We start from the raw sequence: 27,005 nt of genomic DNA, 5'->3' as shown, positions 1-27,005 counted from the left end.
TGCATTAGCATGCGTATTTTTCCAGTTTGTTCTTCCTTTAGGCTACTCCTCCGCCTCCCTATTTTAGAGGGTTGGGTGGATCAGACGCTACATCTTATTTTACTGAACTGACCGGGGGTACTCCTGGTGTGGTGTGTGCATGCACATTGTACATGGTTCTTGACTGATGATGCGCCTGCAGCTAACTTTTTGTCTATTTTTTGGTATTCGTCCAGAATTTCACAAATGCTTAGAAACTTCGAGCACCGAGTGGAATCCACAAAGGAGATTACCAGATACTAGCTATAGTTTTAAACAACTGTGGTGATATCAAACAGCACAACATGGTACCCTACACAGTTGAACAACTATTGAACAGGTCTACCCCACAGAGTCTATTGGGATTGGCCAACAAACTCAACTAAGAAAGGAGAAAAGAACACCATTACTCAAAAACATACTTTGACCTGCCAAGCAAGTAGCACAGTCTCAACACCGCGCACTTCCAATGACTGAAAGGTTATAAGTCACTCATTTTACATGCACATATCTATGCATGTACATGTGTGTGTTACTGGCACAAAATCTGTAACTAATAAATGAGGAAGACATATAAAGATGGAAAGATTAAATGTATATTTTCCTGTTGATTGCATGAAAATGCAAGTACATAAAATCTGTTTATACATATGTATACATAGATACATTAGCTTTACATCTGTTTAGTGTACGTATACCTTGCGAGCATTTGACTATGAGTGTGCACATAGCTGCATTTGCGATAATGGGAGTACACAGATATATGCATGCTATTTACAAGGTAAACATTTGCATATTCATACAAATATGCATACTCTTCTCTTTTATCATAAAATACGTTGAATAAAACAAATCCAGACTTTGCACTCAATGATTATGACATTTTTAATTTTAAAAGGTAAAATCAATTAAAACACATTAAGCTCCTCATTTTAAAGGGAATTTAAAGCTTATTAAAAAATCTCTTTAACAGATGGGGAATCAAATAAATGACGGAAGCACATTTTGCACAAACTTGAATAAATAATGGATCAAGACAACAAACATTACCTGTTTTTCAAGCCAGTATTTGAAGCCAGTTTTGTTGTTAATGTCTTACATTGTCATAAAACATCGGCATATAGTGACAACACTGCTGACTCTGTGGGATATATCATGATTGATTATCTAAACACACCTTGTACACCTGCAGAGGAAGTACTAATCCACTTCAATCCATTCATAGTTTTTTCCACACCTACTATTTTTTTGAGCCATTTAGACAACGTTGGTTCTTAGTCTGATATATTTGTTTTCAGCAGCAACATGGCCTTTAACCATCATTGAAGTCAGGCCCAATATACTGGCTCGCCTAATCCCACACCCCTGGTGCCCCAAGAAGCAAAACAGACTCTACTGCTCATTATTCCAGTGTTCAACTAAAATCTTTCTGACCATTGGGGGTGTTGGTAAACCCTATGTTGGGATTCCCAAATACTGTGCCGGGGAGGAATGTATTCATCACATTTTTGAATATCATTTCTCAGCAATATTGTCTCAAATGTGATCCGTGGCAAACTTTTTACAACAAATGAAGGAGTGAGACCAAACATATGTCATGTGGAGCATTTTACATTGCTAAGTGGCAATCTGATTGTAAAGGCACATCAACCAGCTCTGTTGTAGAGACAGTTGCGAATAAAGTCAAACAGCTGCTCAACAAATGTATTATTGTTCACATGAGAATCCTTATGTTGCTAGATAGCACTGGACCTGTTTTGTACAGCATATACAGAAGGCAGAGCTATAGCACCTTGCAAAGATAATCAAATGACTATGGCAACATTGAATAATTTAATATGTCTTATGTCTTATCCCAAAAGGACTAAACTGTAATTGTTTTTTCAATCTGCAGGAGAGGAAGCAAAAACGATCTAGAATAAGGAGTTTTAGTTTAGAGGGCAGCTGCTAAAATAACTTTCCATTATAGGCAATACTATATTGTATAATAAGTTCTTTATATTGGAATCGTAGAACAAGGGAGTGCCATACGGAAATATCCGGTTCCTCCCTTCAGTTTTTGTTGTATCTGGGGCGCTTGTAATAGTGATTCTGTTATTCTTTATTATTAAATAATATTTGTTTGCTTGCTTGAGTTCAGAAATGTTACAAAAATAATAGACATCTGTGTTTTTATTTCTGTCTCTCTTTTTCATAAAAATATAAATCTTGAGAATGCAGAGACAATGGAAAGTAATTTGAAAAAGTAATTAACTCACGCTGAACTACACTGTTCTTCAGTAAGTGCATTCACTTCCTCTCTTGTTATATATAAGCCATCTCCATTTAAGTCATACACATCAAAGCAAAACTAAAAGTAAATCAGAAACATCTTTAATAACAATATCTTGCAGAATTTCATCATAACATCAAAAGCTAGAAAATGAAAAAAAACTAGTTTGTATCATATGGGCTCTTATTGAAATCGATCCTAGTTCGTAATTACAGTGTTTTAAAACCTAAAATTTAGAACAAAGTTTTATGCATTAAATATGTATAATAATATTAGTAATGAGGATTTATATAGTGTTTTTCCAAAGATTTGCTCATGGTGTTTTACATAAATCTTATATAGACTAATTCATCAACAACCATGCACCCACATTCACATATAACAGACACACTCACTTCAGATGGATATACATTCACACACAAAGTAAATTAGAGACACACATTATGCATGCTCATGGTCAGGACACGGTCACAGTGAAGTCAAACAGCTTGTGTCTTAAGTTTTAGACTTAAAGGTGGTAAGAGAATCAGCTAGAGTGACAAAGGCTGATGGGAAATCCATTCCAATATGGGTTTGGTAGGGTGAAAGACTTCTGTCCGTACATCTTTGTCTTTGTTAGTGGGATTCAAGAAGCTTTGCTGTAAGAAGATGAGGGAAGAAGTCGTGAGGGCATATAGATGGAAGTGAGTTCAGAGAGGTACTGAGGACAAATTCCAGAAATGGCAGACTAAGTCAAATTGGAAAGTTTGTAGGCTATACAGTCCACAACTGGCAATGAGTGAAGAGAGCATATTATAGGCCATATAGGGGATATATGTCTGAAGATGAGATAAGCAGCGTTAATCTGGATCCTTTGAAGTCTGTCAAAAAGATACTTGGGAATTCCATTTAAAAGAAAATTACAATGATCCATCCTTGAGAGCACAAAGGCACAGATTAGTTTTAGTTGCATTAGAGGTGAGATTGTGACAAATGGTCTGATCCTACAAAGCTCAAGGTAAGCATTTCTGCAGACATATGCACCTAAGTCTGCCAATGTATTTGATGGACAGAAAGCATTTATCAAAGACATGATATAAACCTATATGAACTGAAACCCAAATAGCAGCACAGGATACTGGAAATATACTGATCTCATATGGGTTATTTGTTTTCAGCGTTCATTAATTGCCACTAGAAATTTTAAATGAGGTAATTCAGGTTTATAACCATTGCTTCAGCTCTTGCAGGTTAACCATGTATATTGCTGGAGGATTTAAAAAAAAAAATTATCACAAGCTATATTACTGTAAAGTAGATGAAACTTTTTGTGAGATATTAAATAGTTAAGACATTAAATAAGACTAAATAATTTTGTTTTGACAAAACAACACAGAGTTTATTTTGAGAACATACATTTCCTTTGTTCTTCAGGAGTTCCCTTTAAAAATTTTGCCATTCCCAGCACATAATCTTCCATCTTAAGATGCAGCCCTGTTGCACTGACATCAAATGTGCGAAAGACTGCAATAAAAACCACTTACTTCACGTTGTTGCATTTTACTGATGGGTATCACACTAGATTTACCAGTTATAGATGCAAAAAGGTCGAAGCTTTTCAATATTATATCTTGTTTTCCAGATGGATATGCATCTAAATATGTGTTTAAACAAAAAAAAAATTTGCAAGTGAATGTTAACTATTCATAGCCTAAATGAGGGGTGCTGCTCAAAACTGGTGAGGTGCTGTTGCGGCCCTATGCTACTCAAGGAGTCACAAGGAATAAACTAAACTAACCAATATTAATTATGCTTATTTTTTTTGTCTGTTTAATTTATATTTGTGGACAGTAAATATTAAAATAAAAAATATCTTCCTTAAAACAACCTACTACAGAATCATTTTTTAAACTGATTTTTAAAAAAATTGTGTGTGCATACTATACACACATACTATACACACATTTAGTGGCTGCAACCTTTTCTAAAATTACATAGAGTTGGGTATTGCACAAAACTTTTAAAAAATTGTGTGCATAAGCAAACATATACACTTACTTCTGTCCAGAATAAAGTCATCAAGCATGTTGAATTCATTCATGAGATCCCCACGCATCGTGTCACGGTCCAAACCTTTGTCTTTGCATTTGGCTTGCCAGTTTGCAACCAAACGTTGCACCATTTCTTTGCTCACTGCAACAAAATCATATGTTACAGTACTTCAAAAAGGCTACATAGCTATAGAGATAAACACAAAGAAAGAAAGATAAACACAATTGTTGTTGATGATGATGATGATAAAAATAATAAAACAATACACCTTATGAAATACACATGGAAGCAAGCTCAATGTGCTGTTCCTAAAAAACCACAAACAGATATTTAACCATAAAGCAAAGAAAACAGTTCTGAGAGCATTCTTGATTCCTCTTGCATGTGCTGATGACCACCTAAACTTCTGTTGACTGCTGGTGGGTGTATTAACCTCTATATGTCCAGTGATGGGAATCCATCTGCATTACATCTGCTCCACGTGACTGACACTAATCTCAAAGTGAACTGATGGAATGTCGACTGAGAGGCCCTGGCCCCATGTTTAGTACCTGGGTATTGGGTATCACCTTTGTGAAACCTGATTGTGTAGGGGAAGCTGACACAGTCAGTGGAAGATTTGTATGGTGCCTTTAATTGTGGTCCCTCCTGTATGATACAGACTCAGTTACATCATCCAATGTTACTCGCTTGGTTCATATTGTTCCTCTTTGCAATCACATTGACATCTCGTCAACAATTTTTTTACTGCATGTCAAGATTATGTATTACAACACTTAGTCATGTCCTCAGTAGACTTGGACAGTCACAAATTTAGAGATCATGACACGAATATTCTGATGATGATGGAGACCTGGCCAGAGGGAGGATGTGTACGTATATACTATATTGCTGAACAGAGCTAGGCCTGATGGTTGCACCCTCTTCTCATTGTATAGCTATGACTTGCATGGTGATGGCATTGCAATTCTTGTGAAGAGCACATTGGCAAAGTGCATGTCATGCAATTCTTTCATTTGTTTCTGTGGAAAAAAAGTGTTATTTTTGTTGTTGTAAAGCACTTTGAGTCATCAGAAATGAGGCTTTATGAGTAATCCTTATTATATATAAATTATTTAAAAAGATAAATATTATATAAATTCTAATATTAGTATACGTGACAAGAGAGGGGAAAACTGTTGATGCCTATATCAATTATGATTTGGTCTTTTTTTTGTTTGTTTTTTGTTAGTAATGTTTCACTAAAGATCAGTTCTTTATGATACAGTACATCGTATTTGCAAGAAAAATGGAATTCCATATCTGCAACATCTTGAGCTGTCCCAAAATTATTGTTCAAGTGCTATATAAATCAACATCGATTATAATTATTATTGTTGATCGTGTATTATTATTCTTGTTATTTAATAATCGGTCTCAGATGGCGCCGGATAATATATATATATGTAAACAAATACTTGTGTTATCCTATAGTATATAAGCTTAATTGTGGAATGTAGTTATTAAGCTACTGCAGTCATCAATGGATCGATTGTACGTGTGTGTGTGTGTTTTGGTCTTTTTTTAACCTATCGAACGCACGCACATTAATTATTGGAAACATACGTTTATGACGTTCATTTATAAATATTTACAAGCTAAATATTTATATATATATATTAAATATTTCCGCGCGCGCGTGTCAGGCACATATATAATAATGAGAGAGCTTAATATCTAGCTAACATTTCAATCATCACACGACGCAAACAATATAAACGTGAATACAAATTCAAGAAAAATAGGATCACTCCATAATTAAACTAACTCACAATTTGTTTTCCGTGTTAGTTCTGCAATCTTTTTCTCTGGAGCTGCTCGTTTGGATCCCATTCTGAAACAGTTGTGCGACGACGGTCAAGAAAGTTCAATGAAAACGATGAATCCCACCTGGGAATAACGTTGCCAAGCGCGCGGCGCATGCGCATCTACAAAAATAATGAAATAATTTACTAGAAAAAGAAATTTCTTCAGCAGGCTTGTTTTTTGTAAAAAGTAAAATTAAACATTTTTCTTCTCAGTCTATACTAAATTATTTTTTTTGTATTAAGTTTTCTAATATTTATACCGCAGTGAATATTGATAACATGGCGGACGCAGACTCTCTACACGACATCGACACGAGCTCAGACTTGGATGCCGATACTAGAGCCATTGACGCCGATGCAGAAAGCGAAGAGCAAACTGAGGACAAGTAAACTGCAAATGACTGACTGCTGTGTATAGTGATTAGCTCAAACCACCAAGATCTGATATTTCCATCGCTGCAGTCATTACACTTACTCGCATAAACCCCTTTTAGTTTTTGCTCTGCACAGCATTTATGCTGTTTCTCTCAAAATGTATAAAAATATATTGTTGTGGTTGTGTAATTTTAGTTAAAGTGTTTTTAATAGAATCTTAATTCTTTATCTATTTACAGAGTGAATTTAAAAAAAAAAGAATATGATTCAAATGTATATTAAAAGAATTGCGAGACCTTTTGTAGACATGATTATCACGGATTGATATTGTATGATAAGAGCATCGTGACGTATTCCGCTGACTCTAGACAGTGTTTTTTCTGTACTTAAGAATTATGTTGCAGATTTTATCAGTCGTGCTACAGCGCTTCCTAAGACAGTTGTAATTATAAATTGTTGGCTCGTCGGTAGGATGGTCTGGCATTTGTCGCACATGCGATCTACAGTAAATATTAAGAAAATGAGGGAGATATCGAATACAGTTTAATTTATGTTTTTTTTTTTTTTATATATTTTAGCCAAGATGCCACAGCAAGGAAAAAGAGTAAGAAGAAACGAAGGAAACCAAGAGACCTTGAACGCTCAAGTGGTGATTCTGACACACAATTGGCCAGTGATGAAGTGGATAGGAGGAATCTGTGCTCTATGTTAGGCACAAGTGCTAGGCGAGGTAGCAAAGAAGTTAGCAGTGATCGCTCACAGTCAGGAATGGAAGCAGACTCAGAAAGCCAGGGTTCTTATGATTCAAAGAAATTAACACTAGAGAGGGGTTTGGATGTTGGTGATATGGAGGATGATAAAAATGATAACCAGGCTCAGGTAGGCATGAAAATTACATTTCTGCTACTGTTAATAAAGTGTTTATGGACGTCATTTATGTGCAGGGGGTTGTAGGAAGGGAAAGGGTGTGTATATGTTGTTCTTGTAGATTGTCTTGCTAGCTGACAGTTGTTGTCTTTTTTGCTTGTGTGTTATTTGTGAATGCAAGAGATTAAAATTTAAAGAAGTATAGAAATCTTATTTTGCACATAAAACTACAATGATTTTGAATGCCTTATCTTTTTCAACAGTTAACAGTTTTTTGATTTAAGGCTTCGTTTTCCATGCTTAATTAGCTTCATACATGTTTTGATCAATGATGAAAAGCTGTTGATTTATTTTCATTTTTTTTTAGTTTTTTTTTTTCTTCTTACAAGTTAGAGTCTTGAGTGGGTTTAAACAAGCTTGGAATTATTTGTAATAATGAGATAATACAGAAGATCTACTGATTCATAGAAAATCAGTCATGCTACATGGGTCATTGTCTGGAACCATCAGAATAGGCTTGATAGATGTTCCACTTCCTTCTTCAAATACCTTGGTTTTACTCTGATGCCTGATAATGTTTGTGGGCAAATTTGTTTCTAGAATCTGCTGTACTTTCAGCATAATAGAATGGTGTTTATGCACTACTTTGATTTTTTCATTCCTTGTGCTGGCTTTTGCAGAGTGGTTCAGCCTTCAGCAACCTTGCTCAGATCCAGAAAGCAGTGGAGCTATTGTCATTGCAGCCCTCTGCACCAAAAAGCTTGGAAGAGGCAAAAAAGAAGAAATTTCACTTCTGGGAAACACAGCCAGTACCTAGATTTGGTATGAAAAATTGGTGCTTCTACCACTTTTTCTCTTAAATGTGAGATGCAGAGGAAAGAAGGTTACAAAATTAAAGAAATGCTAAAAATGCCCACTTTGGATATGCTGAAATGACATATCTTCAGAAAGTCATTATTATTATTTATTATTCCTTTTTTTATTTAGTAATGGATTTTCTTGAGATTTATAGTAATGGTGCATAATTGCTTTTTCTTTAATTTGAATGTAAGTTTAATATGTCTATTTAAATGTTTAATTTGAATGTAAGTTTAATATGTCTATTTAAATGTTTACTGTTTAATATTAATATTAAGGGCTTTTTGTGCATTTTGAGGACAATATGGTTCATAAGTCCTTGCCTTCTGCTTTTTTATATTTTATTAGCTGCATGTTATCAGTAAGAACTAGAGAACTCTAGTTTGATGTCATTGCTTTGCAAGACTAGAGTTTGAATCAGCTTTCCCCTGTCACATTAGAATCGCATCTGCTTTATCTCATCACGTTGAAATATTGTTTATACAATTATGATTAGAAAATAAATTGAAGGTAGATTCCATTAATGTCCAGTACAAAGCTTCAAATCATAGCATATTTTATCCCAGAAATCCCACCACAAAATTTTCAAAGTAAAAAAGATTAATTGTTGTGTTAATTTGTTATTAATTTTCAAAACAATGTGGGGAAATTTTATTGATTCATATTTACCCTAGTGATATTTTTTGCTCAGTAGCATTTAGTAGCAGACAGCAAATTTCAGGACCCACTATCAAATCACCATATGTGGAAAATTTTCAAGCAAGAACTGTTTCAATACTTTTTGGAAGTAGATTAGTGGCATTCATATATTTTCACAAATACACAAGTAGCACTGTTTTTTTTTTTCAAAGCAATTTTTTTTCTTTTAGTTTGATATGATTGATTAAATCAGTTTTTGTAGCTAAATGCATTCTGAAAATTTTACTGTTGAATAAACCTTGCACATCCCCCAATTTGCATGCTGGTTGTTAACAGGAATCTGACTGTCTCTAATTAAAGGTTTTGACAGAGTTGTCGTACTTTTAAGGGTGGGTTTCTTTTTTTTTTTAACGTGATATTCTATCATCACTGGAATTTCCCATTATTTTTACATATTTTGCAGGTGATGTTATTATGAAATGATAATAAAATTAACGAGAAATGAATGGTTTTTCGTTGTATCATATATGCATGGTGAAGGTGTGCATTACTGATCATAGTGGTGTTTTTTTGTTTGTTGTTTTGGTTTAGATGAAGTTATTCAGTGCAATGCAGAAATTGAACCAGACAAACCTGTCGGAGAGATCCGATCAGAACCACTCTCTCTGCCATCAGGCTTTACATGGGATACTTTAGACATTGGAGACCCACTTATTGTAAGCAATCTCTTATCATAGTAAGGACATTTGCTACTGATACATATACATGCGTTGTTTTATGTTTTACTGAAGTTCTATACAACTCACAAGGGCTTTTTTGGATATCATAATTGATACAGTGTAAATTTTGTGTCTTTTTTTTTTTTGGTAAAGACATTTGATAGGTAAATATGACACTTGTTTTTTTAAAAAAACCAACAAATTTTGGCTGCTAAATGACTTTGTTACAATGTCCGTCTAACTAATCTGTCCAGCTAAAGGAACTCTACACATTGCTGAATGAAAACTATGTAGAAGATGATGACAACATGTTCCGATTTGATTATTCACCAGAGTTTTTGCAATGGTGAGCTCAATTGTGCAGAGATTTTTTTTTTTAAATTGTTTTTAAGGAAAATGATGACTATGAAAGAAATTAAATGATTAATGAAAAGTGGCTATGTTTGTTTTCTGTAAATCACTTTATGTCATTTTAAATGACAAATTAAGACTAGCTTTGCAATTGTGGTAGTTTTTTGGTTTTTTTTTGGGGGGGGGTGTAGGGGATCAGAAGAGGGGGTTTGATCTTGAATGTAAAACATTGGTCCAAATGTAACTTCTGTTTCCACAGGGCACTTCAGCCCCCTGGTTGGTTACGAACATGGCATTGTGGGGTGCGAGTTATCAAGAGCAAGAAGCTAGTGGGCTTTATCAGTGCTGTGCCAGCAAACATCAAAATCTATAATCGGTACAAGAGTTTTTGAGCATGACATTTAGTTTTGTCACATGATCTGTATGGCGCAAAATAAGGATTAAACATGAAGATTTTGTCCTAGAAGACAAGCACAAGATGCAGTATGAGTAGTCCTAGCTTCTTTTTTAGTTCAATAAGGCAAGTAGAGATAATTGGGTTCCCCTCCCAGTGTAGTGAAAATTAATTGAAATTGTAAGAGTGTTACATTTTTTTATGCCATATATTGATTGCCTTACTGTCTGCAGAACAAAAAAGATGGTAGAAATCAACTTTTTATGTGTTCACAAAAAGCTGAGATCAAAACGGGTAGCTCCTGTATTGATTAAGGAGATCACAAGACGTGTACACCAACAAGGGCTTTTTCAGGCTGTTTATACTGCTGGAGTGGTTTTGCCAAAACCAGTGGCTTCTTGCAGGTATAGATATGTTCTTTTTCAGAGGATAAGGTAAAAATGACAAAATATTGATAAAAAAGGGAAGAAGTTTGTCATAGAAAATCTGGAGAGTTTTATGCAAATACAGATGTGGTAAAACAATTTTATATCTTCATGTTTACAATTAGAGTAATTTCAGACATTTTGCATTGCATCCTTAAGTATTATTGAATCTGGATTTGCATATAAATAATAGGTCAAAATAATAATACATTTATGAAAGAAAGTAGGTAAGTTGCTTTGGAAGTTTGTAGCAAATAACAGTATCTAAGCTTCGTTATAATTAAAAAAAGAGTGGTGACAATTTCGTTAATGATCAGGAACTCTGTTGCAGATATTGGCACAGATCTTTGAACCCCCGAAAGCTTATTGAAGTGAAATTTTCACATTTGAGCAGAAACATGACTATGCAGCGTACACTGAAATTATACAAACTTCCTGATGTGAGCAAACACTTTTTTCTTGTAAAACCTTTGCTCATTAGACTTGGGATTATCCACATTGAATTAAAGAACACAATAAAATTGTACATAATCTCAAAATACTTTGGTGTGATATCAAGTGTTATCGTAGGATGTTCTGCCAGTTACTGACAGAAAAATGTTTATGACAGCACACATCTGGTAATATGGATAATAAATTACATCTGGTAATATGGAATTAAACAGATTTTAAAGGGTAAATGTTTACAGTAGAATTGCCTTTAATTTTGTGTGCTTCTTGAACAGACTCCACGAACACCTGGTTTTAGAAGATTCACTCCAGCAGATGTGGCTGATGCATACAAACTGCTGGCACAGGTGAGTTCCAGGAACAATGCAGTGAACAGTTTAATTCTAAACTTAATTCATTCTTTATCAGGGCTTCTGCTAAGGCTAAATTCTTTGGGGTCCCAGGGACCCCTTCTTCAGATTTTTAAGGGGTCCCTGTTCTTCGCCCAACTTTGAATGGGACCCCATTGACGAAAATTGAAGTGGTCCTCCGAACTTTTAATGCGTACTGTATGCAATTTTTTGCATAATCAGAAGCCCTGCTTTATGTTGTTTTTGGTGTTGCTTCTATAGTTATCTGTTTTGTGCAGAAGCACTAAGGGAAAGTGCCAGGCATTTAATCCATGTGGTTTGCTTTTTGCCGTATGTTCTTTGTGTTCTGATACTCTTTACTATGTGTTCCTTTATGATAGTGTTAGATTTTCGTTGACCTCTGTTGTATTCTTTATCTGGTTGAAAATTATGTAACTATTTGGGAATTGCATCATGTTGCATGGTACATTATTCATGATAGACATAGACACTTACATGACTAAAGTATTAACAGATTTAAAGTTAAATATCATATCGTAAGAGAGACTTACTAGGCATGCTGGCCAGTATGTGTCTCATTTTAAGTTTTTGAACTCTGCATGATTTCAAATAAACAGAATTTTGACACCTGCTGTCATGCTGTCTGTTTGAAGTCATGTGAATTGTATGATTAGTTGCAGATTTTAAAACTTTAAAGATGAATGCCATACTTAAGTAAGTGGTTGTCATTGTACTACAAGATTTTGTGGATACTGTCCATTCATTTAAAACAAGTAGATGGGGATTCTTATGCTGAGGCATTTAAATTGGACTGCAGTGAGAGTGAAAGAGGCTTGAAAGAGAAGAACTGTCTACTAAGACATTTGAGTAGGACTGCAGTGTATAAGGCTTGAAAGAGAACAGTAGGATGATTTATAGTTGCAAGTTGTAATATAGGATTAATTTTAAATGATTTTTATTTGATTTGTTTCAGTACATGCAAAAGTTTGATTTGGCACCAGTATTTTCAAAGGAAGAGTTTCGGCACTGGTTCATTCCAAGAGAAAACATTGTTGATAGTTATGTCGTTGAGGTGGGTAGTTTAAAATTTCAGAAATTTTTGCATTATACTTAATATAAATCTTGCACTAAATACACGTAGCTTAAGTTTTAAAAGTGCAAAAAAAAACCAAAAAAAAAAAAAAACACTAGTAACAAAACGTTTTGTTTTTCAGCGGGATGGAGAAATCACAGATTTTGTGAGTTTTTATACACTACCATCCACTGTGATGCACCATCCCACGCACAAACTGTTGAAAGCGGCATACTCTTTCTACAATGTTTCTGGGGCCACCCCATGGGTTGACCTTATGCAGGATGCTCTCATCGTGGCTAAAAATGTAAAGACATTGAACTTATTTCCTGTTTTCTTTTTTTTAAATGGCTGAAAGTTGATTAGTGGGTGTAATAGTTTAAATGGCATTATTAATGTGATACTCATAAAATGCGTAGGAAGACAATACCTTAATAGTGAATGTTTTTAAAAATTAAAAAAATGAAAGTTGGAAACTGAAGTGCCTTGGTTAAGCTCTTTCACAGTCTCCGTAAATTGTAAATTTTGTATACTTTTGCCGTATCATTTGGTGAAATGAGATTTTTTAGACAAGTGTCATAACAGATCACATTTGTTAATACACATGGCAGACAGGTATTTGAAACATAGGAGCTGCTTCTGATTCTTTTCAGTGCTGAGAATCATTGTCCATTTTGATATTATTTAAAATTTATTGCTTTTCTTTTCCTAATAGATGGGATTTGATGTGTTCAATGCTCTTGATCTTATGGATAATAAGGAGTTTCTGGAAAAGCTCAAATTTGGTGTTGGTGATGGCTTTCTGCAGTATTATCTATACAACTGGCGATGTCCTTCCATGGACACACACAAGGTATTGTGGACCAAAGAAAGAATATAATTATAAATTTTGATTGATTAAGCCATAAAGAGGGTGACCTTACAATGACTTTGCTGTGCTTGAAGGAGAGAATGTGCACTTGCAAATGCATACGTCTGTTGTTTGCGTGCATCCTGGCATCTATGAGCTCTACTGTACTTGGGGTATCTGCCCTTGACCACTGTATAAGGCTCTACAAAGAGCTCACCAGTGATTTTGTTTGATTGAATGGTCGGTGCTACACATACATTGGACTGTTGTCACACTTTAGTCTGCTGTCCTGCATGACTTTCACTTGTTTTCTTTTGTTAGCTGTGTCAGATACAGTTTACAATGGTCCTATGTTATGTGGTTTTGAGCCAGTTAGTGAACAGTTTGTTAAGGAAATTTGTCTGAAGAGCACCTTACTGCAAACTCTGTTAGGGCTCTGGTGGTTAAAAAAAAAAATAAATAAAATAAATAGAGAGCATTGCATTTTAAGACTCACCAAAGTAACAGTTTATTTTTAAAAGATTTAGTTTAGGTCACTACAAAATACTTGTTCTCAAAACATGAGAAATAACTGCTTTTACCTCTTTCTGTGCACAGATGAGGGTGTTGATGTTTGAAGGCTTGTATAAATCAATGAGAATTTGAAAATTAATGTTATATGATAAAACAGGTTCATCCCAGAGTCTTTTCAATCACACACCATAGTAATGCTATGCTATCAACACATTCGTTACTTGGGTGAGAGCTAATGTTGCAGCAGGACTTTGTGGAAAGGTATTTAATATGTGGATTTGATTTTCAGGTGGGACTGGTGCTACAGTGAAGAAACTGTGTAGGATGAGCTTCTGTGTAAGACATGCTTCTCACCTGCTTCCCTCCATCCTCATTGTGTGGATTTCATTGTGAAGTGGTTTTTTTTTTTCTAAATCATGGATGGTTTACTGAGTATGCATATATAAGTGAGGGGAAAAGTTGAGAGAATGAGCATACATACACGTTTTACATATATGCATGTATGGGCATATCTGAACCATGGGAATATGAGTGCCTATTTGCTTGTTCAGCTTCCATCAGTGAACAGTTTCATTTCTAGAAAGATTTTTCAATCCATTCATCAGCGTCCTAAGAGATTGCTGAATCAGGCAGTTTTATTTATTTTTTTTTTTTTTTATAAACTACCATACCTTGTCAAGATATCAAACTTTTTGGGTAATTTTTACCTGTGCATAAACAGTGCTTGCACTCTTAAACTATTTTCAGCTTTACAAGAAGTGATCTTTTGTCTTGATATCACCAGAAAAGGCATAGCAAGCTTCATTTCTGTGTCAATTAACAGTACAATGATTATTTTGTTGGAAGAAGCATCCATTCTAAAGTTTAGTTGTTAAACAGTAATAGGATTTCACCTAGATCAATAGAAACTGTTGTTTGCTCAAAAATTGATGGTATCATGCATCTATCTTTAAAATTCAAAAATTAAGTGGTTCTCTTCTTTGATACAGAAAGCTGTTTTTCAATGCTTGAATGGGCTTGCCTTACTCCTATTTGTGTGTGTGTTAAGGTAGTGAGTCAGGAGGAGTGTTATTGTGCCAAGCTACTTTTGATTTTTTTTTTTAAATTTTAACCTTATCTCCTTCCGTTTATTAAATGAGGGAAAGCCAGCAGTTTTTCAGACTTTGCGTGTGATACGTGTGCTTTGCATGGTGTAGAGCTGGAAGGGAAGAACCAAAATGCAAGATGGCTGCATTGCTTTGGAAGCCCAAGCAACATGTAAGGTGATGTGAAAATTCTATGTATGGCAGATTTATGATGGTACTTGCAAAGTTGTTTGTTGTCTTCTGTTTATAGGAGACTCATCCAAGTTATTTTTATTGAACAGATTGATTTCCTTCATATCCTTGTAGGAAACTTTCAAGAAACACAGTCCAGTTACCATGTGGAAACCATTTAAATTTATTTCCTTTTTTGTGTGTTCGTGTGATCTAGACATTAAATTTTTCTCATATGTTCAAAGCTTGGATTAAAGAAGAGGCTTTTCCTCTGCATCTGCTTGGTACTTAAAGAGTAAACAATTATTTAGAAGGAAATTCTGTTGAACATCAGTGCATTTTTTTTTATTTGGGGTTGGGGGAATTGAGGATGTTTTATTTACCCTCTTAGTGCCTAGAACAGTGGTTCTTAACCTTGTTTGAGGTACCGAACCCACAAGTTTCATATGCACATTCACCGAACCCTTCTTAAGTGTCATTACGAATTGCGGGTGTGTGTTGACCTCCATGGCGGAGGCTCCGCCAAACCCTGAGACCGACTCACTGAACCCCTAGGGTTCGATCGAACCCGGTTAAGAACCACTGGCCTAGAATAAATACCTCATGATATGAAGAGTTTTGAAACTGACTTCAGAGGCAGTGCTGGTGTGAAAAACTTTCTTAGTAAAACAATGAATAAGATGCTTTAATTCTGGTAAAATTGTAAGGTGTAGCAAGCTCCTAAGATATTCTTGTAGTCAGTCACCTGCAATGGCTGTATTACAGCATCTTCAAGGTTGTGAAACCTTGCATGCATTGACTAGCTGCAGAACTTTTTCTGTGCAAGATTAACAAAAAATTAGAAGGTTCTGTACCAGGATTTTATTTTATCATTTCTACCATGCTAAATCCTCAAGAGCTTTATCCATTCAAAAACTCATGCATACATGTAAACACGTGTGCATATATATGTATACACACACAAGCAGATTTGTTAACACTCTTATGTAATTAAATTAGACAATAATTTAGTCTTAATTTTTCTTCCGTATCTTTATTTTTACCTTGCCAATATGTTTTACGTATTCAGTTTCAAAGCACATAGTTTTATCGTTTCCAAAACAGGCCTGGCTTTGCAAAAATCCTTTTTTTTCTGATTGTTCTTATTATTTGAGATTCTGGGAAAATTTGTACTCCCTATAGTCTTTAGATTAGCTTGTAGTCAGTACCAAAAATACAGCATGCATATGGGTTAGGGTTAGGGTTATCGATATAAATGGAAGATGGTAACATGAAGCTGGCTGTAAGAAAATTATTATTATCCTAAGTTATTTCAACCTCATTGACCAGTGTTGCTGAGTAAAGAATGCTAACCTGGAATATTTTATGATCAAAATTATGCTGTATGCTTATTGCCCCCCTGCCCTCTATACAAAACTTCAACTGCCATCATTCAGTGCACAAGAGTAGTTTGTTTTTTAGGGGGAAGTTTTGGGGGTTGGGATCTTTTCTTAAGAAACACTTGTTGCTTAGTTATGAAGGAAAAAAATGGTGAAAGTATTTCTGTTATGAACAAAATCAAAGAGTATTTTGTCAGCAAGAATGCAATAGAATGAAAGCCAGCATGTGAATGAATGTGTATGGAACTAGATAATTTGAACAGGATTTTAAATATTGCATGACTTTGTTGGAAACAGATTCAATCTTTCACAATGCAAGATTTGACAGCTGATATAGATGATGGCAAAAAGCACTTTTGTCTTTTGCTATTAGCATTTTTTCTCATTAGAACCCTTGACTTAAATGATTAGGATTGTGTTTGGACTGATTCAGCAATTTTATATTTTGTTTTACTTTTTTTTTTTAAAGATATGTTGTAAGTCCCAATTATATATGACTTCTGAAGTGCATGGTGTGCTTAGACATAGTGGCAATCTAGGATGAACGGAGAAATGCTATCAGGTGATGTTAACGTGTATGGACATGGAAGTTTGTGAAATGACATGAAGTTGCCAGTACAAAGTAAAGGTGAAGATCTGCCAGCCATATTATTCACTCTGTGCCATGGTTTTTCATACAACAGCCAGTTGAGCATGCAGGAAGTGGCCCTGGTCTGCATATTTATATTGTAGTTCTGAAGGGCATAAAGTTGACAGTTTCGTGGAAAGCAGGAGCTCACTAATCAAAATTTTTATAATAATATGATGTCTTGAAATGTTGGAGAACCTTATTAAACACAGCAAAGAGTTACAGACATCACACAACATCCTGCAGGGTTGCAAGCTTAAGAGCAAGGTACTTCGATGAATTTTTAAAATATTGAAAACTTGCTAGCTCTGATGGTTGATGTTTTTGATAAAAAGTTTAATCATCCCACACTAAAGGTTTCAACTAGTCTTCAAGTTGAAGACTATCAGAGATGCTCCTGATCTCTTGACCTGTCATCAGAAGTACAGCAAAGCATGAAGGAAACAATTATCAGCGACAAACATTTTGGCTGGTACTATTTCACTTTTGTTAAGAAATTGATATCATCTGCCAGGTTTATGTAATTTGTTTAAGGTCCTTCCATGAGAGTGTTCTCACTGATGTGGTATTTATGTTTTCTATAACATATTAAAGAACATTTAAAAGAAGAATGTGCATTTGTGTTTGAAACTGTGCTAAATTTGCATTCTCTAATCCAGTTGGTGTGCTGTCATCCTCAATATGAGCTTATCTCATTACTAAAACTGCATTTTATATCAGTTCATAGCAACACTCTATATCCATCTTTCTTTAGGGACTGACTTCATTTTATTCTAGTAGAAGCAATTTGCTGAAACTGTATCTTCACAATTTTGGCACTAGTGAAGCTATAAAATACACTTAGGTACTAGGAGTCAGTGGTATACAAGATCATAATATACAGCCGAGCTGCAATCTATCCACAGCATTTTAAGAGGGCTGATTGAACATAAAAAACGGAAAAATTTTCCCACTTCCCTCTTCTCTCCATCCTTAAGTCCAGCATGACAGTTTTTAAGATTTAACAGCTTTGCTTATTCCACGTTCTTTGTGAGCTGATGTATCATCGTGCTTCATCTTTTTGGGTACAGACTCTGTAATAAACTGGGGAAGAAATGATAAATCGGTTATCAGTTGTAAGGAGATTTTGCTAATATGGTAATTTTGTGGGTATGCCATATTCAATCTTTTACATCTGGTCTATGATAAAATAAGACTAAGTCATATATGCTTAATCACTGTAATATATTACATAAACTGAAAAATATATTATTCTTACCTTTGATAATCGTTTTCTGATCTCTTTCACTGTAGAATTAACTGATGCTTCAACTTTAGGGTCAACAAATGGCCGATGGCCCAATAACTGCTCTCGTTCCTCCTTTGAAGGTGGAAGAGCAGGCCCTTGTGGCTCACAAAGTCTAAAAGCCTCCTTCTGAATTGCATGGTTTAGTTCATCTTTATCTTTTTCCCTGCTTAAAGTGGAAGTTAGTTCCGCATCTTGTCTTTTACTTGCTTGCCTGGGCACAAACTTTAAAGCTTGATTTTTGGGATTGTACTGCTTTATCACAATGTTTTCACTTCTTATGGTTCCTGCATTTGTCTTTTGTTCATGTGGCTGATTCAGAATCACAGTAAATGTACCACTATCTGTGCCTCTAGAATGTTGGCTGCAATTTCCTTGTGGATGCTTTATTCCAGTGCTAGGAACTGCTGGCACGCTGGATGTTCTGTTTTGAACATCAACAGCAAGAGAACTTTCTGCTTGCAAAAGTAGCCTTTCTTGTAATAATGGCAAAGATTCCAGCTGTGAAAAATTTATATCAAACTGTTCCATTCTTCTTGCTGCCACTGGTAACTGTCCATGCTGCAGTGGCTTGGGAAGCTGTCGCTGATATGGCCTAGGCTGGCCAGCTACAGGAACAAACAGATAATTATTATTAGCTGTATACCAGACATTCCATTGCACAAAACACTATGGCAATGGTTTTAATTTACAACACATCTTTATTGTCTATTTCTGTGCAACAGAGAAATCTTTCTTTGTAAGGAGGTCATGAACTAAACAGCATGCAGTCACATCCCACACACCTATACAATTACTACATTCTTAAGCCCCCCTCCACCTCCTAGCAATAATTATTAGAGGCATGCACATATGCATCCATGCACATCTTGTTCCTAATTGCCCCCAGTGGAGCATAGGGTCGCAATCCATGCACATACGTACATTTGTTAGTCCTGTTCAGTTTAAATGCTGACACTAATTTATGCACTATAATAATTCATTTAATAGCAACATAAGAATAAGAGCTGCATTTTCATGACGATGTAACTTTAAAAGCACAGACATAGGAAATCTTCACAGTTTGTACATTCATACTACTGTGTAGTTATATCAACGCACACCTCATGCTCATGTTGTAACACCATGGTAAAATTTTTCCAAGCAAAAATGAATTCCTTTTACTAAATGACACACCATGTTGTAGAATTTTTGCAGCAATGACCCTTCGTCGGTCATTCAACTTGTGGCGTGTTTCTTGGGTAGTCTCATATTCTGGGGCATAACAGACATGCAGATTTCCTCCAAAGAAGGAGTAGTCATCCAACTTCTTTTTGGCAAATCTATGAAAAATCATTTTGAAAAGATGAGATATATGAACAACAGTAATAACAGGAAAGAAAGAAATGTTAGCTTAAGAAGTTGGTTAGAACCATTTTTAAGTCAATTACCTTGCAGACTGAATTTTCTGAAACTTGATGAGGTAAGCCTCAGAAAACGTGTCTGTTGGGTAGTCATCGAGAGGGCGGCATTCTACTACAGAACCAAAGCTTCCAAACAGTCTTGACAGCTCTTGTCCAGCACCAACAGCTGGAACACCTTGTACCAAGAGGTAACTTGACTCATGGTGAATTGTATAAACCTGTAAACAGTTGATGTGATTCAGTCTAATAAAGTCAGTCTGTCCCTACTCTCCAAGGTGGCTGCTTCTTAAACCTGACATACGAATTTCGCTTAAAGGATCAAAGAATGTGTGGAAAAATGACAGAAAACATTACAAAGGTTGGTCACATGGGTTTTTAGAAGACAGTTGACACTTCAATGAGGTATAATTATTACTCATTTGTATTTTGGTTGTCTAATGATCGTTGTCTAACAACTAGCTGATTAGCATCATTCAAGAAACAGATTGCTGGGTCAACGAGGAATGAAGAAAACTTTAATTGACAGATCGACGAGGATTACACGCAGTGCGTACTTTCACAGCCGTCGGCTTTCTTCCTTCGCGATAAGCTGGTCGGGTGGAGCACACTTCAAGGCGAGCATGATGATTTGGAATTTCTGATGAATCCGTGGTGGCCATACAGTAGTTTCATGCAAGAAAAATTTCTGTTGCTTCCCAGCGCAGTCGAAGTCACTGTTTCTCGAGTTGAAAAGACTTTAGCTGTCAAGGGACGCAACTATTGCACAACTTCCGGTTGTACTTCGAGCGGGGTGTCGATAGTCGACAGTAGTTTCAGTTATTATATTCCCCCGTTTTCTTAGTTTTTTGGGGATTTCTGAAGTTTTTAATGAAACTTGTAGAACACATGCATCCGTTCTTTGAAGAAGATAAAGATTGGAAATGTTTTTGGTTGGTTTGACGGGCGGGATCGCCACAGGCAAAAGCACAGCATCCAATATGTTCCGTAGACTGGGAGCTTACGTTATCGAGGCAGATCAGGTCTCCAGAGATGGTAAGACACACACACACAACGCTTTTCAACGCAGAAATACAGTGTTGTTTCAAGGATCAAATTATGTACACAGAGGTGAAACCGGAAATCATAACACGCACAGGAGTAAAACAGATGGGCTAAAGCCATGACACTACAAATGAGAATCACACGCATATAGAGAATCCGAAGATGTAAATGATGTAATGCTGATATCTCATTTAGAGCCAGTGGATGAGCCATGGTCCTATTCACAATTTCATGTTTCATAGTTTATTGCAGAAAAAGTGGATAAACCTTATCAGAAAGACAACATTATTCTAAAGATAAGAGCTGTTGGCTTTGATTGTTTAGGTAGTTTCTGCCTCCTGGCATGTTTATTTTCTGGCACGCAAGTCTGCAAATACAGGAAAAACCAATTCTGAAGCCTATTTATGTTCTTTTGATCAAACGCGGGAGATGATAGATGGTTCCTCCCTTCAGTACCTACTATGGTACAGTGCCTCTATTCTAGAGTTGAAAATGCTTTAGGAGGGCTCATAATTCAAAGGCATATGTATTATATGTTCAAAAACTGGAAAAACACAAATCTAACCCAAACCCTAAGCCTAATTCTAGCCCCTTTATCCCAGTTTGGGAAAAATGTCAATGTGTTTTGAGCCTTCCTAAGGTAAAGGTGTACCCTTAAAAGTGTTTAGAATTGGTCCTGCCCACTAATATAGGCAGGTAGTATTTTTTGTCATTATTTTTTTTCTATGTATATGTAAAATGTATGAAAAATGACTGTTCTAGCGATGTCTCACCTCTGAACGAACATATTCAGCTTATAATTGTGACCTCTTCTGCAGACAGTTACAGCTGCAATGAACATGTTCTCTGTGACATAATGTTTGTGTGTAAATTTGTATACTTAAATCATGTCACATTGAATTTGACTATGTGTCATGCTGGGGATACATAGTCTCTCCATTCTTTGTTCAACTTCTTTAAAAAAATTAAATTTTTTTACCCTTTTTTTTGGGGGGGGGGAGTGTCTTGTTATCCCTTTGCAGTCCACTGTTCATTCCCTTTTTTCCCCTCTTTCCTTGGTGGCATTACCATATTACAGTGTGTTCAAGTCCAGGTGTTCAAGTAAGCTTATAATATCCCAGCAGTTTCATAACTTGCATCTCAGTGTTAATGCCTACATCTTTTTAATGGTATGTAGCTTGAAATAGATCTGTTTTGTCTCAAATGAGTAACCTAAACCTAGATGTGAAGACTACAGGAAGAAAAGTAAGCACATGATTAATCTGCTAACGTTGAAGTAAACTATGTAGGGCAAGATTTAATTTGCTGGCTGAGTTTGAACTATATAGGGCAAGACTTAAAAAGATTTTTGATAAAGATGTATATGATCTTAAAATGTCTTTTTTCAATGTTTGAAAATACATTAGAAGTCATAAAAAGGCTATTGACATTTTTAATGTGTACTTACTCTCATTGGTTGCAATGGTATTTTTTTATTTTTCCTTGTGAAACAGTTGTCAAGCCTGGATTACCAGCTTGGTGTAAAATCCGTGAGGAGTTTGGGGGTGATGTTTTTTTAGAGGATGGCCAACTCAACAGAGAGGAGATGGGGAGAATCATCTTTTCTGATAGCACCAGGCGAAAGCAGCTTAATGCAATAACCCATCCTGAGATCCGTAAAGCTATCCTTTGGCAGCTCCTAATTTGCTTTTTAAAAGGTATATCAAGAATCTGTTCACTTGAATTTGTGCCTTAAGTAAAAATTATTCTGTGACTTCATTTAGTAACAGTGATTACTGTGACCAGGCATCTAGACTCCAGACTAGTGTCTTGTAGAACAGAAATAGTTGATTTCATTGGTACCTAGATTACACAAAATATGAATAATATTTTTGCAGGTTATCAGTTTGTCATCTTGGATATTCCATTATTGTTTGAGACCAGAAGCATGCTTTCCCTCCTAAGCTTTATCATTGTGATATCTTGGTAAGTTCCTTCTTTTCTATATTTCTGCTTAAACAGCATGAGAAAATGTCTGCTACAACCTTAGCTTGAAAGCAGTTAAATGGGATGTGCATGAGTGAAGGTGCATGTTTTTCACAATATGTATATTTCTTTGCATATGATTTTACATTATGCATCAGGTGTTTTTCCCCTATATGCATATTTGCATGTGACTATATATATATGTATATACAATATGCTTATTTGTGAGATAATATTTTCCATTTTTTTCCAACAGCACAGAAAGGCAGCAGCTACAAAGACTGATGGCTAGAAATGGATTTTCTAAAGAAGAAGCGGAAAGCAGGATCAAGTCACAAATGCCATTGACTGAAAAGTGCCGCATGGCCAATTATGTTGTTGACAACAGTGGAACGGAGGAAATGACAGAGAAGCAAATTGTGGATTTATTTCGCAAGTTTAACAGATCTAAGCTGCACTGGCCTATCCGCATTTTAGGGTGGACAGTTATTGCTTTTTTTGTATGGATCATTGCAAAACTTGTCAACTTGTTTTTATAGAGCCGCTTTTGGTTCATCTTCAGGTTATGCAGTCTAAATTATACTATTGTGAAAAGTCATGTAATTTCTTTCTTTCAAAGACCTTAGATTGCTGATGTAATTACTGGCTGATTCAATTTTCAATGTTTTTCAAATTATGTGATGTATGGAAGTAAGTAGTTTTATATGTTAATTTACTTCTTTAATTTTTATGGCCCAAAACAGAGATTCTGAATGACTCTGTTACAAGTGTAACAAGTTTTTTTCCTGGTTTTCTTTTGAAAGAAAACAGTGATAATGAGCCTGTGGTGATTATGAAGGTTCCTACTGGTTCCACATACTCTTATGAGCTTTAATTGACTCATAAAAAGAGGGGAGTGAGAACGTTTGATCTTAACTACTTTCATGAAGATCTTTGACTAACATTGTATGCCTAAAATATTTCAGTTTCACTATTTATATGGTGCTGTTTGCATACTATATTAAAACTGCAGAATTTTTAGATTTGTAGATAAATATTTCTCATATATATAAATGCATCTGTGTTTTTATATTTAGTTAAGGCTTATTGCATACCGACCTAACATGTGACTTATGCAAAACCACATTTGATAGTAACTTTGTGCCTTCCCTATAAGTATTTTTTTCTCATTCAGTTCTTACTCCTCTTTTAGTTTCCTTTATTGGGAAGTACCAAGCAGACTTTTGTGCTTAATTGATCAATAATTTCCGAGCTGTCAACAATCCATTGTCAGATGCTCATCAGGATATAGTATGTTCAGATATTTTTCTATTGTGCGGATGTTGTATGCTCAAACCTGGGCAGGTTTAGCACACACACAACTGATCTGGTCTTTTTGGGGTTTATTGTTTCCTTGGGAAGATTTTTTATTTGTTTATATACTTTAGTATTTCACTTGTGAAAATGTATGTATTCATTGTGAAGAAATTCATTGTGAAGCATAGAGATTCTTCTGCAGATTTAGAAGAAATTCAAGTTTCCTTCATAGGGGGACCTTTGCTTTAAAAAAATCCTTTGGGTAAGGAAAGAATGGATATTGCTTGTTATGGAAAGTGTTTGTTTAGAAAGCCTCCAGTCTTTGTTGCTGTAGCCTTTCATATGGTTTGCTGTTGGATTTTATTCAGATTTTTTTTGTCAGAGAATGAAATTGTCCATGAAATCATTTATCAGAAAATATAATGAGACACAACTAGCAGGGTTTTTGTTGGCTAAACTGTTTGAATTACTTCCCTGGAACTATGAAGACTGGCAAAACTGAAAAGTATGCAGCACTCTTTCTTTGAGCTGCAAACAACATGAAGTTTTATTTATGTAGCTGGACCTAACAGGTTTACAAATTTCCATACACTGTTTTTTGTTACTGACCAATATGACAATTGCCATGTTAGTGATTCACAGAAGATGTATGGAGAGAAAGATTCAAAGCGCTTTTGACACTATAGACAGGTACTCAATCATGTACTGCAGCACATGAAACTAAGTAAAACAACTCGCACTGTTTCCAGCAGTCAGTGCTACTAAAATTGGTGTTTAAGGTTGCACTGTTAACTTTCCAGATATTCTTCATCTGAAGCTTGGGTTTACAATTTTCCAAATGTTATGTAAGCAAACAAGCAAAAACATAATTTCTTGCATTTGGAAAGGGTGCAATGGATTTTTCTACTGTGGTCTTGAGCACAACACAGATGTACACTAATGATGTGCTTACTGAAGGGGACTTCAGGGGTTACCTCTTGATGCTATTTATAGACGTGATGCAAAGCAGAAGAAATGATCAAACATTAAACCCTGACCATGGTAAATAAGTTGGTACATTATAGAGAATATGGGAAATCTTCATGTTATGATGTGAAAGTTAAAACTTTGGAAGAAATTATCATTTTGACTTTGTTGAGAATTTTGTTGATGTAAATTTCTTCTTTATTTTTTTTTTTAATTTACTTGAAACAAAAGCAACCCACTGTTCACTCAAGAGTCAAATAATCAGTGCTTGATGTAATCTGTACAGCACAACTGGAGACATTCTTCATTTTATTTTAACTGCATGCTTTTTTTTATTTTTAACTATGCTTTTGCTTTGCTTTTATTCTTCTTGTTTGAAGTACCCATTTTGTTTGGATGATATAAACCTTGGATTGTTATTGCAGATACTTGAAATGCATTGATGATACAAGCTTACTTCCAACGATATTTCTTCTTTTTTGATCCCAAAGTTTCAGCCACATTTCTCATTTAATTTCCATTTTATTTAGAATTACCTGCAGTGTTGTCTGCATGTGGATGAGCAGTTCTGCGTGCAAGCACATTAAGTCTACCTTCTTGGCTTTAAAGCAAATTGAATTCAGGGCTGGCTTTTAAGATTGTTGGCCTGGTGTTCCAATGATGTAAACATGTAATTATCTTGAAGTTTGAAAATGATAAACGTTGTCACCAAGTAGTATATAGATCAGTAATTCTCGAGAGTTTTTTTTTTTAAAAAACATACCTCAGGTTTATTGTGTTTATTCATGAATGACTGAAATTATGCATTTATAAAATATAGTGAAACTTTTTTTAACTAGAAAATTTGTAACTTTATTGACATTAGAAATATTGCTGATGATAATAAATGCATTAGCTGAAGAGAAAATGCATTTTCCTGGCAGAAACTGAATGTTATTATTTTCATAATTTTGTTTTCAAAATCATAAAAATGGTGTACCTGTTAGGCATTCTTAATTGGTGAGGAAGGAAATGTAGAGTCGGTGAACAAAAAGCCACAGCTTATGGCTAGAATCTGCAAAGTGTTTTCATGTGGTAAAGTGTAGATAATGGTTTAGTTAGATCTCTAGGCGTTTATTATGTGCAGTTTGATGTTAATTATGCCATGTGGATATTCATGTGAATAACTTTAAGGGCAATTGATGACCTTGGTGTAACTAGTATTAGTGTAAGTTGCATGAACTGCTATCAGTTTGTACACTTTTGGACTTAACATTATCATGGCATATTCACATTTGGTCCCTTATAAACTTTCAGTGTAACTTTTTTTTTTTTCCTCCACTGAGACAATGGAAGAGAAAGGAAAAGAACAGACCAGCATGATGACTCCAGTGGACGTGAGAACTGACAGCTGAGGCTTTCACACAGCATTTTTAAGATTGTCTTTCACTTGCATTTAAAAGATTACAAAAATACACTGAACTGGAAGGAGTAGAATGTGTGCATGTCTTAAGAAAAAAACAAAAACAGTTATAAAAGAAAATTAAGGCAAAAGCTTGCCAAGCATGGAAACAGAAGTGCGAGAGTCAACAGACTATGATAGCACCTATTATTGTCGTCTTGGCAATGTCTGCCCACCCCCTTGCCTGCCCGCAACTGTATTTTTATTTGGAAAACATGCAGCGACGCAAAGCAGGGTTGATCTCCCTCTTGTAGAAGTTTGAGCGCAATGTGTCTGTGGCATGAGGAGGATGAGCATGAGATAAAGGAGTATAT

General features: G+C 35.3%; 4 protein-coding genes across 6 annotated transcripts; 2 read left to right on the top strand and 2 right to left on the bottom strand.

The window, feature by feature from the left end:
• Positions 1 to 2,954: 2,954 nt before the first annotated feature.
• Positions 2,955 to 6,286, bottom strand: LOC112563655 (EF-hand calcium-binding domain-containing protein 1-like). The gene is made up of 3 exons (XM_025237855.1): positions 6,133 to 6,286; positions 4,328 to 4,462; positions 2,955 to 3,793 (listed from the first exon to the last, which is right to left on the bottom strand). Exons 1-3 carry the CDS (start codon positions 6,191 to 6,193, stop codon positions 3,669 to 3,671), a joined length of 321 nt encoding a protein of 106 aa, XP_025093640.1. The 5' UTR covers positions 6,194 to 6,286; the 3' UTR covers positions 2,955 to 3,668.
• A 121-nt stretch (positions 6,287 to 6,407) lies between these two features.
• Positions 6,408 to 17,902, top strand: LOC112563652 (glycylpeptide N-tetradecanoyltransferase 1-like). 3 transcript variants are annotated; one of them, XM_025237850.1, is made up of 13 exons: positions 6,408 to 6,554; positions 7,122 to 7,422; positions 8,091 to 8,232; positions 9,499 to 9,623; positions 9,881 to 9,972; positions 10,237 to 10,353; positions 10,605 to 10,775; positions 11,128 to 11,236; positions 11,522 to 11,593; positions 12,570 to 12,668; positions 12,811 to 12,975; positions 13,384 to 13,521; positions 14,321 to 17,902. In XM_025237850.1, exons 1-13 carry the CDS (start codon positions 6,448 to 6,450, stop codon positions 14,339 to 14,341), a joined length of 1,659 nt encoding a protein of 552 aa, XP_025093635.1. In that variant the 5' UTR covers positions 6,408 to 6,447; the 3' UTR covers positions 14,342 to 17,902. The 3 variants fall into 3 exon arrangements, with proteins under 3 accessions (XP_025093635.1, XP_025093637.1, XP_025093636.1); XM_025237852.1 differs by having other exon boundaries at positions 6,468 to 6,580; XM_025237851.1 differs by having other exon boundaries at positions 6,471 to 6,585.
• LOC112563653 (RNA-binding protein 48-like) lies at positions 17,095 to 20,674 on the bottom strand. The gene is made up of 5 exons (XM_025237853.1): positions 20,537 to 20,674; positions 20,010 to 20,200; positions 19,756 to 19,901; positions 18,553 to 19,187; positions 17,095 to 18,377 (listed from the first exon to the last, which is right to left on the bottom strand). The coding sequence occupies exons 1-5, from the start codon at positions 20,639 to 20,641 to the stop codon at positions 18,288 to 18,290; spliced, it is 1,167 nt and encodes a 388-aa protein (XP_025093638.1). The 5' UTR covers positions 20,642 to 20,674; the 3' UTR covers positions 17,095 to 18,287.
• Positions 20,675 to 20,871: 197 nt separating this feature from the next.
• On the top strand, positions 20,872 to 25,999 carry LOC112563654 (dephospho-CoA kinase domain-containing protein-like). The gene is made up of 4 exons (XM_025237854.1): positions 20,872 to 21,014; positions 22,517 to 22,720; positions 22,901 to 22,988; positions 23,245 to 25,999. The coding sequence occupies exons 1-4, from the start codon at positions 20,903 to 20,905 to the stop codon at positions 23,525 to 23,527; spliced, it is 687 nt and encodes a 228-aa protein (XP_025093639.1). The 5' UTR covers positions 20,872 to 20,902; the 3' UTR covers positions 23,528 to 25,999.
• Positions 26,000 to 27,005: the final 1,006 nt, after the last annotated feature.

The sequence above is a fragment of the Pomacea canaliculata genome, linkage group LG5 (assembly GCF_003073045.1).
Source record: "Pomacea canaliculata isolate SZHN2017 linkage group LG5, ASM307304v1, whole genome shotgun sequence".
In the NCBI taxonomy this organism is placed as follows: domain Eukaryota; kingdom Metazoa; phylum Mollusca; class Gastropoda; order Architaenioglossa; family Ampullariidae; genus Pomacea; species Pomacea canaliculata.
The sequence above is the reverse complement of the archived record's forward strand: the minus strand, read 5'-3'. Positions and strand labels throughout refer to the sequence as shown.